This window comes from Lemur catta, chromosome 22, assembly GCF_020740605.2.
Source record: "Lemur catta isolate mLemCat1 chromosome 22, mLemCat1.pri, whole genome shotgun sequence".
NCBI classification, from domain to species: domain Eukaryota; kingdom Metazoa; phylum Chordata; class Mammalia; order Primates; family Lemuridae; genus Lemur; species Lemur catta.
In genome coordinates, this window is record NC_059149.1 from 22,432,240 (window position 1) to 22,447,541 (window position 15,302).

The 15,302-nt window shown below is 35.5% G+C and overlaps 1 protein-coding gene across 6 annotated transcripts in view; it reads left to right on the top strand.

The window, feature by feature from the left end:
- PPP3CC (protein phosphatase 3 catalytic subunit gamma) overlaps positions 1–15,302 on the top strand; it is a 58,073-nt gene that overhangs the window by 16,234 nt on the left and 26,537 nt on the right. For all 6 annotated transcript variants that reach the window (XR_006730888.1, XR_006730887.1, XM_045535529.1 and 3 more), the window contains exons 3-8: positions 633–757; positions 8,101–8,212; positions 9,048–9,193; positions 11,256–11,395; positions 14,349–14,426; positions 14,846–14,940. Coding sequence is in view for 4 of the 6 variants with exons in the window: in XM_045535529.1 (XP_045391485.1) it covers positions 633–757; positions 8,101–8,212; positions 9,048–9,193; positions 11,256–11,395; positions 14,349–14,426; positions 14,846–14,940 (696 nt within the window). In the remaining 2 variants the exon portion in view is untranslated. The remainder of the gene's footprint in view (positions 1–632; positions 758–8,100; positions 8,213–9,047; positions 9,194–11,255; positions 11,396–14,348; positions 14,427–14,845; positions 14,941–15,302) is intronic.

Consider the following 15,302-nt stretch of genomic DNA (forward strand, 5'->3'; position numbering starts at 1 on the left):
GATGGTTTCGGGATGATTCAAGCACATTATATTTATTATGCACTTTATTTCTATTATTATTACATTGTAATGAAATAATTATACAAATTTCTCTGCTAATTATAATCTGTATTTGCAGCCACTCCCCAATGCTAGCATCACCACCTCAGCTCCACCTCAGATCATGAGACATTAGATTCTCATAAGGTGTGAGCAACCTAGATCCTTGCATGTACAGTTTACAGTAGGGTTCATGCTCCTATGAGAATCTAATGCCACCACTGATCTGACAGGAGGCAGAGCTCAGGTGGTGATGTGAGTGATAGGGAGCGGCTGTAAACACAGATCAAGCTTCACTCCTCTGCTGCCCACCTCCTGCTATGCTACCTGGTTCCTAATAGGCCATGGACTGGTACCCAGGAGTTGGGGACTACAGAGTTAAGATGTGTGTTGTTCATTAAAGGAATACTATTTTAAATGTCTAATTTTTCCAGTGGGACTATTTAGTATCAATAGATTCACTAAAATTATATAGCAATCCAGTCAAAAGCTAAAGCTATTTAGGTTAAAAGTTAAACTGTGATCCCTTTTAGTGTAATGCCCTTTTTCTTCTAAGACATGTCTCCTCACCTCACCATATGACTTTCTCCTAGTGTGTGGTGACGTTCATGGACAATTCTTTGACCTGATGAAGTTATTTGAAGTTGGAGGATCACCGAGTAACACGCGCTACCTCTTTCTGGGTGACTATGTGGACAGAGGCTATTTCAGTATAGAGGTAAAAATTAAACCGAATTTGTTGGAACTGTGATATTGTCTTTTTCAGTAGAAGAAATTAAAATAAGAACACTGGCAGAATATATGAACTCTGTTACTTCAAAATTAAAGTAATAATGCAGTGTTTTAGTTGACATAAAAAAGCTATTCCTTTTTTTTAACCAGTAGAAAATCTGACATATAGAAGGCTATATTAACCCAGCTTTGCAAATAAGTTAAATATTTACTAATCTGTCCTCTTTGAAGATTTTGTACAGGCTGTATATAAGTGACATAAATTGGTGTTCACCTTTAATGGTGTTTGGATTAGCTGACCTTACTTATAAGACCATAAGCTGCTGAGCTACAATTAACTCTTAGATTAACTGCCAGTGGTAAATAAGCAGGCATTTAGCTTATTGTAGGAATAATTTCTGATACTGTTGCACATAGTAAGCATTTAATAAATGTTTATTGAAGAGGAAAAAAATGAATTACAGTTCAGTTAATGAAAACATAGTTTCCTTTTATATATTTTGAAAATTGAATGACAGGAACATGGTTAGAATTAAAAACAAATAGAATATTTTATGTGTAAAAGATAAAACTATTTGAGAACATAATGCAAGGACTTGAGTACAGTGGAACCACAGCACATTCATATTTAATGTTCATTGATTCAACTCTATATGCTTGGCAAATAAAAGGAATGTAACTTTTGAAATAGTGTGGGTAATCAAATTTGTAATGTGTTCCAGAATAAGCCTGAGATGAGAAATTGAGTCTGCTTGCTGTTTTTGTTGTCTCTAGTACTGCCTGCCCCTCATTGTCTGAGAATCTCACTGTACTGAGGGTGTTTCTGGTGGCTAAAAGTTTATTATTGCTGCAGCATCACTCCTAAATACAAGTCGACTCTCACCTGACACCCAGCCAGTTGTTCTAAAGCTACGGGAAAAATAAACAACAAAATAAACAGATCTTACTCTTTAGTTAGATAGGCAATCTAAATTCGTCAATCAGAAAAGTTCAATTTTATCTGCCAGTGCCTAAAATTCATTTAGTGTCAAATGTGAGGACAAAAGTTAGTGGTATAAACTGAGAAAATGGGAAAGCCCATTTTCTCTGCTGCTCAGTCAATGTCCAAGGTCTCTAAATGGGTCCCAGGGATGGATGGAGATCATGCTTGCAGACTGTATAATTGAAAAACTTCCCTGTTGCTACTCATGTCATGTTTCAAAAGACAGTAAGTCAAAAGCATGGATATTTGAAAGACAGGCTGAATGTTTATTTCTTTGTGTGTTTACAAGCATGAGGAGGTTTTAGAGGGTGAAGAGAAAAAGAATACAAAACTTAGTGAATTTTTAATTAGTCGTTTTAATGAAATAACTTTTTAATGATAAATTACTGTGCCAAATTATCTTCTGATTATTAACTCATATAGTTTAAAAGTAGTTTTTAAGTAGTTTTAACTCATTAGTATAGTCAATAAAACACAAAAAAATCCACAATGATCTTTGTACACATATACCATGTTCAGAATATTTTGTGTTAGACATTTTTTTCTTCACTCATCAACAAAGTTTCCTGAGTGCCAACTTTATGGCAGGCTATGAGAATAATATAAAGAATAAGATTCATGCTCTCTGTAAGAGCTCATAGTCTAATAGAAAAGATACACACTTATGAATAGATCTTTCAGTATAATACAAAAAGTGTTTATTTAGTTATCAGCAGTATTTTTTATATTAGGACTCAGCATAATGCCTGACACATAGTAGGCACTCAATTAATATTTGTTGAATTAGTGAATGTTAATCATAGTTTGTACTTGGCTTTATCCTGTTATTGGATGTTTGCTGACTTGTTTTTCTGGAATAACTTAAGAAATAAATAAATCAAAACTTTAATGTGACAATGCTATTTTATGCCAGTTTTAAAAGTGACCTGTGGGATATATCTAGTGTTAACTGGAAGCCACTTATTTATAAACCATTAAGATTATAAACTTCTGTAGGCTACAGCTTAGTCCAACATGATAGAAGTATTTACTTGAAATAATTTTATATCTATGTCCTTGATAACCATGAATGGGATGTTTTTGTCCAATAGCTGAAAATAAAGTCACGGAATCTTTATTAAATTTTTTTTTGTTACAAATAGTTCATTTTTGGTAGAACAATTGGGAAATGCAGAATCTAAGAAAACAAAAACTTTCCATAAATCAGAGAAAGTCACTGTTATATAACATTTTCTTATATTTTCTTAATAGTGTTTTTCTTCTTTTACATTTGTATATGTTTTGTTTTTAAAGAAAATTAGCATCATGATCTGTATTCCTTTTTGTAATATTCTTTTTCCACCCAAAACTGTATTGGAAGTATTTTTTCCTATCATTAAAATTTCTCCAAGAAAGATCACTTGAGGCTAGGAGTTCGAGACCAGCCTGGGTAACATAGCATAACATAGCAGCCTGTATCTATAAAAAATTTTAAAAATTAACTGGGCATGGTGGTGTGTGCTGGTATTCCCAGCTACACAGAAAGCTGAAGCAGGAAGATTTTTTGAGCCCAGGAGTTTGAGGCTGCAGTGAGCTATGATCAGGCCATTGCACTCCAGCCTGGGCGACAGAGACCATGTTTCTAGAAAAAAATTGCTCCAAGAATGTGTTGTCTAGGTCAAATGAGATATAGAGACAAATCTTTGAAATTAAAATGTTTTATTTGGGAAGAAATCATTGTAATTTGAGGCATACATGCAGACTAGGTGGTCTTCAGTGTATCCAAAGAACAAAGAGAATGTTAGAGGTTTTATGCAAAAGAGATAGGTTATGCATCACTTTCTTTGAGAAAGTTCATTAGCAATAGTAAGGTTCTGGAGAGCTGGCAAGCTTCGATTGGTGAGTGATGGCAGTGGATAAAAATAGTCTTAGAATTGTAACAGGTTATTTCAGTAGCCATTAAATGAAACTGATTTCAGGTTACAGCAAGCAACTTCAGCAGGCAGGCTTGCAGAGGATTACATTTTGGGAACAATGTTAGTGCCTTGAATGCTTCTCACCCCCCCAAGCCCTCCATCTCTTGACTCTTGTAGTTGGGTATGACAAGAATGACCCAGTTTGCATGACCAACTTTCACAGTAGTTAATGGTACAAATACAATGATTTATTACACCATTCCTCTACTGTTGTTGGATAAATCGGTTTGTAGCAGGTTGTGCTTATTGCCTACCTTTCCCCTACTCTTCCTTAATAACAAAATTTCTATTTTATTCAGATAAATGGGATTGGGGTTGCAGGGAGAACCTTTGCTCTCAGGGAAGAAAGGCTCTTATCCCAGCTCCAGGGAGTGAATTCTGGTTGGTCTGAACTAGTCAAGACAATCCATTTCCTGTCACCAGCGATTTGGTCTAGGGGTAAACGCGGGATCTTCTTCTGCCCAGTAATATATAAGGGGAACTCTGCTGGGTGTTTTTGTTTGTTGTTTTTGGAAACATTCTAGATGAAACAACTCTTGCAAGGTGAAAGCTTTTGGACCCCCATGGTACCATGTCACTTCAAATGTGGATATATGGCCTGTAGCAGCTATTTTGTGACTATGAGGAGGTGACGTGACTAAGGATGAAAAGTAGACCTGCTGTGAATGAATCACAGATCAAAGATGTAGAGAGGGCTTGGTTTCTTTGTGATGTTATTGAGCTAGTACGTCAAACCTGGACATCTTATCTCCAGACTTCTTCTTTTGTGGGATATTTAAATGTCTTCATTATGCAACAGTGAATTGGGTTTTGTATCACTTGTACTGTAAGTGGTACAAGGTTGTTTTGCAATTATTTTTGTTCCATATATTGCTGAAGTTAATGTCTTCTCAACTACACCTTTGATGGCATTTCTGATATTTCCTTAGATGAGATTCTCATATGTGAAGTAATTGGATCAAAACGTAGAACATTTTTAAGACTTTTGATACATATTGCCGAATTGTTTTCACAGAATCTTATTTCACCTTATTTTTTCATTATATACTTAATTTTCTTACCTTGAGCCTATCTAAGAGAATCCAGGCATAATGAATTTTTTTTTCATGCCCAGAGCAAACATTGGTCTTTTCTGAAGTAATGTGGGCTTTGATTAGTACACCAGACACTGATCTAAATGTCAAATAGTAAAGTTTCACTTTTCTTTGAGCCTTTTTATGTTCTTCCTTCATCTGTACATATTATAAAGTGCTTTTTTGTGGTAGGGGAAGCTAAATTTGAGTTTTCTTTAGTTGGTTTTTTGAGAAAAGAAAACATTAAAGAGGACATGTTCAGCACAAGATATGTTACACTAAATGCACAGGAACCACCAAGGAGAAAATGTTATAAGATGACCAACTGATGAACAGCTGTTGACACACAGAAATGATTCTTGAGGTAGAGTAAAAATTCTGTTCATATGGAAGTAATTGAATATCTGAACTTATCTCCTGAAAATCATGACCTTGCAATTGAATTATACAAGACAATTATACAGTTGCATCTTGATATGTAAGATAAGGAAATGAAACTTGAAATTAGAGGCCAGGAGGTATATCAACCAAATTACATTGTACTATGGATATAGATTGTGCTTTTATATATCTCATTACTTCAAAAACGTGAGTTGATCTGTCCAGAAGGCAGAAATAAAGACCCAAATAAATCAAAAGATATATTGTGTTCTTGGTTGGGAAAGGTATGTGTATAGAAAAGAGAAAGCACAGTCTAAATTTATATATGGATTTAATGTAATTTTCCTTGGAATGTTTTGTGAAAATTTATATCCTGATAATGAAATTCAGCCCCCAAAAGAAAAAAGCCTTGTAAGTATATTTATTTGTATGTGCCTATATATTTAAGTTTTTTGGTTATTTTGCAATGTCTTTTACAAAATGTATATATACTTTGATGTAGCAGTCCCATTTTTGAGAATTTATACATAACCTAAGTATAATGATAGATAAATAGTTTGTCACAATGACTGAAAGGTCCTGTCGGCATTTAATAAGCAGGTTCCAAGGATACAAAATATCATGCAATATGCTGGAGACTCCCAAACAACAAAGAATTACGATTTTCAAATTGTCGATAATATCTGTGTTGAAAAACATGGTTAGATCATGTGGATATGGAGATGAACAAGCGAAGTCCTTTACTATACTTTCTAGTGAGAAGGGCAGCATCATGTATTTATTTACCATCTATGAAAATCAAATTAGAGTAAAGGGCTAAAGGGGACAGAAGCAACTAACTTAGATGGAGTTACCAGGACAGGCCTTTTTGAGGAGGTAACATTTGAACAGAATGACCTGCTGGAACAAGTGATGTATAGATTGGGAAAACACCTTCCAGGCAGAGAGCACAACCAGTGTAAGGGCTCAGAGGCAGGAACAAGCGTCAGCAGTCCACGCATAGTGACAAGGCCAGCGTGGCCAAACAGAATCACGAGTAAGTGGGAAATGTAGGAGATGTAGCAGTGAGAGGCAGATAGACTATGTTAGCCCCTGCAGACCATAGTCATGAGTTTGGGTTTTATTCTTGATGTGATAGGAAGTCATTGGGGGATTATTTATTTATTTATTTTTGAGCAGGGGCATGGTATTTTCGCATTTATGTTTTAAAACAGTGACTCTAGCTGCCATGTGGTGAATTGACTGTTAGAGCCCAGAAGTCAGTGCAGGGAGTCCAATTAGGAACTTAATCCAATAAAATACACAGATGTTAGTGATTAGATTGTGCATATTGAGAAACATTTGGATTCAGGATTTAAAAGTCTTTCCTCCTTGGGGAGGTGGGAAAATCTCAGTTGAATTGATCAAGCTTCTCAGGTCATGGCACATTTATCTTTGCAAAGTCCCTCTTTTTTTGTTTTATTCTTCTTTTTTCTTATCTGTGACATCTGTCTTCCTTACTTCCTCTCCCCAGTATACACGTTTCTATTGTATTTGATATATGCCTCAGAATATGTGTAATACATCATATTAATTTTTTAATATACAGGGTTTTTGTGGATAAAGTACTTTAATTTTACGTAAATGATGTGTTGTTTAGTGGTCCTTAAATTTTAGCATACATCATAATTACCTGGAAGGTTTGTGCAGACAGGTTGCTGGGACCCACCCGTTTCTGATTAATTAGATTTGGGCTAGAGCCTGACGATCTGTATTCTACCAAGTTCCCAGGTGATGCTGGTATACCACATTTTGAGATGAATGTGATTACACTTTGAGAGCCAGTGGTGCAGCTCTATTTCTGTTGACTTTTTTCCCACTTATCACTGTGTTACTACATGTGCTGCTAGTTCATTGCTTTCTGCCTACTGTATGGTATTTTATAGTATATATCTATGACATTTTAGTTCTCCATTCCCATTGGTAGACACCTGGGTTGCCTCTAATTTCTGTTTAAAAGGAACATTGCTATGATGAACACTTCATGTAAATCCAATTATGGACCAATGTTTTAGTTTCTCTGTGGTTTATGAACAAGAATGGTATTGCTAGGACAAAGGGTATAAGCATTCATACTTGAACTGAGTATTGATTGCCTGATGACTCTTCAGAATGGCTGTACCAGTCTATATTCCTACCAGCAGCACAGACGTGTTCATATTTCCTCATATCTGTCCTTCCAGACTTTAATTTTATCTCATTTTCTAATACTTACCAATATAGTGGGTATAAAGTAGTATCGTAATGTTGTTTTAATTAATATTTCTCTAATTACTAATGAAATTGAGCATCTCATATGTTAGCCATTAAATTTTTACAATCACTATTAGAGGAGTTTCTTACAAGACCTTTCAGAGATAAATTAAACATATACAAACATGTTTGCACTTTTTGGGGGGTGGATAAGGACTTGATCTGTTGTCCAGGCTGGAGTGTAGTGACATCGTCATAACTCACTGCAGCCTCAAACTTCCTCTATTCCAATGTGGAATAGTAGCCGAGATAGTGAGTATTCTTGCCTTGTTCCTGATCTTAGTGGAAATGCCTCTTGTGTTTCTCCATTAAATAAAATACAGGTTTTAAAACTGAGATATATGTGTGTGTGTGTGTGTGTGTGTGTGTGTGTGTGTGTGTAGGTGGCTTGTCAGAGAGTTTTAGATATTTACATAGAACATGGGAACAGAAATAGAGGAGAGATTTCTGTGGAGGCTACTCTGTATACTTGGTCAAATCCTGGGGCAATAAGCACATCACATTCAAAAGCTGGAAGGTTTCATTTTTCAATTTGGCAATAAGCAGGGAGATATGCCATTACAGCAAGTCATTTGAATGTATATAAATTGTCTTTATGCATTATCATGCTCACCAAGAAAATTTTATCCTTGAATTTGTCTTGTAGTGCGTGCTGTATTTATGGAGTTTAAAGATTAATCATCCCAAAACATTGTTTCTGCTTCGAGGAAATCATGAATGCAGGCATCTTACAGACTATTTCACCTTCAAACAAGAATGTAAGTATAATCACTTCTCTAGAACCTTTTTAGTTACCCTTTAGTTACCCTAAAGTTAGCATATGTAAGCATAATTTGCATACATACCTAAAAATCATGAGCAAAAAAGATAATGTTGACATTTTATTGATATCTCTTAAAACTCCAGTTTGTACTTACATATCTTCAAGATATATAAGATCTCAGGGCATCTTTTAAGACTCAATAAAATATTCAGACTCAGAAGACTACCGTGGACCATACTTGGCATCTGTCTACTTATTAGAAGGACACAGGTCAGGAAGGGCAACAGCAGGCATTCCTAGTCAGTGGAGTAATCCTCACAGAAGCGCATACAGCAGTCCAGAGGCTGTCTGTCTCCATGTCCAGGTCACAGCTCAGGTGCAAGGAAACAATATATATCCGTGTTGTACAGATTAGGGAGCCACCCTGGCTTAGAAGCATTATGCATCACAAGTGTCAATATGTCTTGTAAAAGCTTTATTGGCATAGCTTCCAGAGTCCCACAAGGGACATAACCAGTTATGAGTCATTGCCCTCAGAGGAGCCCAAAGCTATAGCTTCCTACCAGGTAATTGGATAATTTTGCCTAATCACACAGCTGACAGTCAGTCACCTTATCAGGTTTCCAGGGCAACAGGGCTAGAAAATCCAAGGCCATACTTGTCTTTAAAGAGAAGGAAAGAGATTTGTTAACCCTTTATCCACAGCTTTTCCAAAATATCTTTATAAAGATGATTGTTTTCAAATTTGCGTGAAAGAAATGGCTTTGAAATAGTGTCATGTGATAACATTTTAGCTTTTCTTCCTTTGACTGTTTTTTCTTTTTTGGTAGGTCGAATAAAATATTCTGAACAGGTGTATGATGCGTGTATGGATACATTTGACTGTCTTCCTCTTGCTGCCCTCTTAAACCAGCAGTTTCTCTGTGTACATGGAGGAATGTCACCTGAAATTACTTGTTTAGATGACATTAGGAGAGTAAGTAACTTTTTTTTATTTTCATAGGATTTATTTTTAAAATTTGTTTTTTATTGCTGCCAACCAATATATCTTTAGCCGAAATTTTTAAAATACAGATAATCAAAAGTAAGAAAACAGGCCAGGCACAGTGGTTCAAGCCTGTAATCCTAGCACTTTGGGAGGTGGAGGTGGGAGGATTGCTTGAGGCCAGGAGTTCGAGACCAGCCTGGACAATTTAGTGAGACCCCGTCTCTAAGAAAAATTTTAAAATTAGCCACATGTGGTGTTGCGCACCTGTAGTCCCAGCTATTCAGGAGGCTGAGGCAGGAGGATTGCTTGAGCCCAGGAATTTGAGGTTGCAGTGAGCTATGATGGGCCACCACATTCCAGCCTGGTCAATAGAGTGAGACCCTGTCTCTAAAAAAAATTTTTTTAATAAAAAAAAATGTAAGAAAATGGAAATGAGACTGGGCATGGTGGTTCATGCCTGTAATTCTAGCATTTTGGGGGGCTGAGGCGGGAGGCTTGCTTGACTGAATTCAGGAGTTGGAGACCAGCCTGAGTAAGAGTAAGACCCTGTCTCTACTAAAAATAGAAAAAAATCAGCCAGGCATGGTGGTATAGGCCTGTAATCCCAACTACTCAGGAAGCTGAGGCAGGAGGATTGCTTGAACCCAGGAGTTTGAGGTTGCAGTGAGCTATGATGATGCCACTACACTCTAGCCAGGGCAACAAAGCGAGACTTTGTCTCAAAAAAAAAAAAAGAAAGAAAGAAAATTACCTGTGATTTCATCATTGCAAGATAACTACTATTAACATTTTGATATATACCTACCCAGAAATTTTCCATAATTTTTTATGACGTCTGTGCTTTTACCAACTAGAAACATAACATTCTTAGAGTATAGCCCTGAAACTTTAAATTGTGTCACAGTGTGAAAGGAAAGAAACTGGGGTTCTAGTCCCAGTCCTGCCATTAATTGTGTGACTTTGACCAAATCACTTAACTACATCTTCTTCTCTATGAAATGAGAAAGTTGGAGTGGATGATCTGAGGACTCTGCCAGCTCCGAAATGTATTGACTTTAATATTTTAGATGATATAGTTTAATTGCTTGCCTTACATGGTGATTATAATTCCCAAGATTCTGTGTCTTCATTATTGAAAAAAGATGACTAGTCTTTTTTCACTTGTTAGTCTTTTTTCACTTGTTATTCTACATGACCGTCTTTTCTTCTCTACCTTTGTATTCTCAGATTTTCCTATTCATAAAACTGTTCTCTCTGAATTAAAGTCAGTCTCCTCAGGGTGAGGTGTACCTACATGCACTGACTTTTCTCCTGCATTTATTGTCTTGAAAATAACCAGGATTTCTCTTTTACATAGTAAATTTTAAATTTTATTATTCTGAATCAATTGTATTAATAAAAAACTCCTCTTTCACTCAGTAGAACCTCTGTTCTTGGCACTGAGCTGTTCTAGCTACTTAAAGTTTTCTTTTGGTTTTCTTGCTTTTAACTAAAGCAGCAGTGACTAAAGGCTTAAGTTAATAACTTGTATTGAAATGCCTCGGCTGCATAGAATGGAAAGGATAAATGTCCTTACAAAATAAAATTAGCATTCTTTAAAATGAAGAAATCTCCACTGGAATGAGGTAAACAAGGAACAAAACCATTATAAACCCTTCCTGTTCTCATGGTAACATTGACTCATCTACACAATTGAAATTAACTTTGCATAATCTTTCTGAAATAGTATATCTCTATAGTGGTTGATTTCACATTCAAATTAAATGAGTACTCCTTTAAGATTAGGATGTAAATGGGTCCTTTTCTACAGTATAGCTAGATGAAAAGAATATTTATAAAAATTTATTACAGAAAAATAATAAAAATTGTGTATCAAAATTTCTTAAATATTCCTTTTCTTATAGGAAAATCCTTTAGGAATTTACTGCCTTCTCTCTTAATAGATTCTTGTGGATACAAAGTGATTTTTTTTTTTTTTGACACATACTACTTTCCAAGAGCCCTTTTACTTTCCTGATTTTTTTTCTGTTGGCTTTTGTATATCTTCTAGTTAGACAGGTTTGTTGAACCTCCTGCCTTCGGGCCAGTGTGTGACCTGCTTTGGTCTGATCCCTCAGAGGATTATGGCAATGAAAAGACCTTGGAGCACTACACCCACAACACTGTCCGAGGGTGCTCTTACTTTTACAGGTAAGCTAATCCTTGAAATAGAAATTACAAAAGGAAACTGTAATACATTTCATCAGATTATTTTTAAGTATCTTATATCTCAAACAAGTATAGTATAGGCACTTTTGTTTAATTTTTTGATTAATAGAAGGCAGAAAACTCTTGTTTGTTTATTTTCTTAGGTATTATGCCCTAAGAAGTATAACACACCAAACATGATTGGACACCTGGCAATCCTTTGATATTGTTGTCTGACCCTACGTGGTCTAGACTATTTGTTCCTAAACATCATCTATACACTTTTTAAAAATAAAGATTTCTTAGCTCTTTCCCCAGAGATTCTGGTTCAGTAGGTCTGAGGCAGGGGAATCCTGTTATGTTTTAAAAAGCTCTCCAACTTTTGGAAATGCTGGTGTAGACAAAGATATAAAAAGAACAGGACATTGTGAACTAAGCCGAGTACATTTCCTGGAAGTTGGCTGTTGTTTGAAATCTCACATGTGAGCTTTCATTGTGATTTGATAGTCAAAAATAGGAAGATACAGGGAAGTTTCAAATCTAAATTTTTTTTAATCCCAATATTTTATTGTGACAAAAATACATATATTTAGTCCCCCCAAATCTCTGTTAATTGACTAAGATAATGCATTCATTAAATAAAAATGCACACACACAAAAGAAGCACCAATTTTGCCATTAGTTTTAGCACTCTTCTAAGCTTTTTTTCATTTCTCCATGCCAGCTTTTCCAGTGACTAATATGATGGAATCATTTAACTTTTATTTCTTTTTACAGTGCTTAAAATAAAGAGCATAATACTTATTTATTGTTGGCAGAATGTAAGTTGGTGCAATTTCTGTGGATACCAACTTGGCAATATCTCTCAATTATAAACACACATGGCCTTTGATCCAGAAATTCTCCTTCTAAAACTTAATCCTGTGGCTATGCAGTTGATCCTTATTATTAGCAGATTTTGTATTTGTGAGTTCCCCTGCTTACTAAGACCTCTTTGTAACTCCCACATCAGTACTTAGAGAGCTTCCACAGTCATTCTTGGACACGCATTATGCATAGTTGACAAAAAATTTGAGTTTTGCCACACACATGTTCCCAGCTGAGGTTGAACAAAGTGATGCTCTGCCTTCTTTCAGCTCTCATATTATAATATAAATAGGTATTCTTTTTGTGGTCTATTTAGTGCAACATTTTTCATGGTTTTGTGCTTTTTGTTAGTGATCTCACTGTTTAAAATGGCTCCGAAGCGTAGTACTGAGATGCTGTCTAGGATTCTTAAGCCCAAGAAGGCATACCTTACAGAGAAAATATGAGAGTGTTTGGTATAAGCTCGGTTCAGGCATGAGTTATGGTGTTGTTGGCCAGGAGTTCATTGTTAATGAATCAACAGTATATATTAAATAAAGTATCTTTACACAGAAACGCCTCTGAAACAAGGCGGGAGGATAGTTGAGGCCAGGAGTTTGAGACCAGCCTGAACAACATAGCTTTCTCTACAAAAAATTTAAAAATTATCTGGTCATGGTAGTCCCAGCTGCTCAGGAGGCTGAAACAGGAGGATCGCTTGGGCCCAGGAGTTTGAGGTTGCAGTGAGCTGTGATGTGTCATTGCACTCTAGTCTGGGCAACAGAGAGAGACCCTGTCTCAAAAAAAAAAAAGAAAAAGAAAGAAAGAAAGAAGCTTTTCCCTACATTTTCTTCTAGTTATTTTACTGTTTTAGGTCTTACATTTAAGTCTTCAATCCATTTGAGTTGATTTTTGTATATGGTGTAAAAATGGTCCAATTTCATTCTTGTGCATGTGGGTATCCAGTTTTCTCAGTAGCATTCATTGAAGAGAATGTCCTTTCTTCATTGTGTGTTCTTGACACCCTTGTTGAAGATCAGTTAACTGTAAATATGTGGATTTAGTTGTGGGCCCTCTATTGTGTTCCATTGGCTATGTATCTGGGTTTTTTTTTTTCCCAGAATTGTACTGTTTTGGTTATTGTTGCTTTGTAATATATTTTAAAATCAGGAAGTGTGATGCCTCCAGCTTTGTTCTTCCTGCTGAAGTTCCACATGAATTTTAGGATTTTTTTTTTCTTCTATTTCTGTAAAGAATGACATTGGGATTTTGATAGGGATTGAATTGAATCTGTAGATCACATTGGATAGTATGAACGTTTTTACAGTATTCTTCTAATCCATCAACTGGGATGTCTTTCTATTTATTTGTGTCTTCTTTTCCTCCATCAAGGCTTTATAATTTTCAATGTGTAAGTCTTTTACCTCTTTGGTTAAGTTTAATTTGTATGTATTTTATTCTTTTTGTTGCTATTACAAATGGGATTATTTTCTTAATTTCCTTTTTTAATTTATTTTTTTATTTCAGAATATTGTGGGGTACAAATGTTTTGGTTACATAAATTGCTTTTATACTGTTTGAGTCAAAGTTATAAGATATACTGATTTTCATATGTTGATTTTGTATCCTGTAACTTTACTGAATTTGTGTGTTTATTAATTCTAATCGTTTACCTGTGAAGCTGTAAGTAGATTCTTTTACTTTTCTAATTATTTGATAGTTTGATGGTTGAAGAAAATTGTGTTCAGTTTTTAGCACCTGCTCTGCACACACACACACACACACACACGCACATTACTATCATACTTTTTTATGTCATGATACTAAGAAAAGTTTTGGTGTTGTATTGTTTTGAGTTAAGACAAGAAAAGTTTTAAATGGGGGAGCACTTTCTATTTTCGGATTATCTGTTATCTTCATGTTTGGTCTGTAATGAGGTATATTAGTGAAATGGAAAAACAGAATGATGATTACTAAGATTAATAAAATTCTAGTGGTGTATAATAATTATAATCTTGAAACAAAATCAACTCATATCATCTTGACTTTACCCCTTCTTCCTATTAAAAATAATTATTTTAATTCTGAATTTATTCTAATTTTTTTTCAGTTACCCTGCAGTTTGTGAATTTTTGCAGAACAATAATTTATTATCAATTATCAGAGCCCATGAAGCCCAAGATGCTGGGTAAGTTATATTAAAACTGTACTGAATGTAATCCTAGCTCTGGGAGGCCGAGGCGGGTGGATCGCTCGAGGTCAGGAGTTCGAGACCAGCCTGAGCAAGAGTGAGACCCCGTCTCTACTAAAAATAGAAAGAAATTATCTGGCCAACTAAAAATATATATACAAAAAAATTAGCCGGGCATGGTGGCTCATGCCTGTAGTCCCAGCTACTCGGGAGGCTGAGGCAGTAGGATTGCTTAAGCCCAGGAGTCTGAGGTTGCTGTGAGCTAGGCTGATGCCACGGCACTCACTCTAGCCCGGGCAACAAAGTGAGACTCTGTCTCAAAAAAAAAAAAAAAAAAAAAAAATAACTGTACTGAATATCACTGCAGAGTATTTACCTTTAATATGAAGACAGACGAGCTGTCATCTCTCTTCCAGGTATCGAATGTACAGGAAGAGCCAAACAACAGGCTTTCCATCACTTATTACAATTTTCTCTGCCCCCAATTACCTAGATGTCTATAACAATAAAGGTAATGGAGTCCAGCCATACTTGAGTTTGAGTTTGTGAGTAAATGTGAGCTCCAGTTTAATTATATGTATGTGTGTGTATTATTTTTAAATATAAATTTTAAGTAAGGAAAAAGAGGTCTTCATGGAAACAAAGGCCAAGACATTTAGAATTTATGCTGCTGCTTGGTCTTCATCTCCTAAGGATTATTGGGCTCTTTGTGAGTATAAATAATGATCATAATAGGTCAGGTTTGTACTTCTGAATAAAAGTATAAGAGGAATAAATTGCTTCGGGTTCATGTTAGAATAGTTAGCATAAACTATTCATTTTGGTGAATTTAATTTGTTTATAACAGTACCTGAAAAAATGTGACCATTGGTA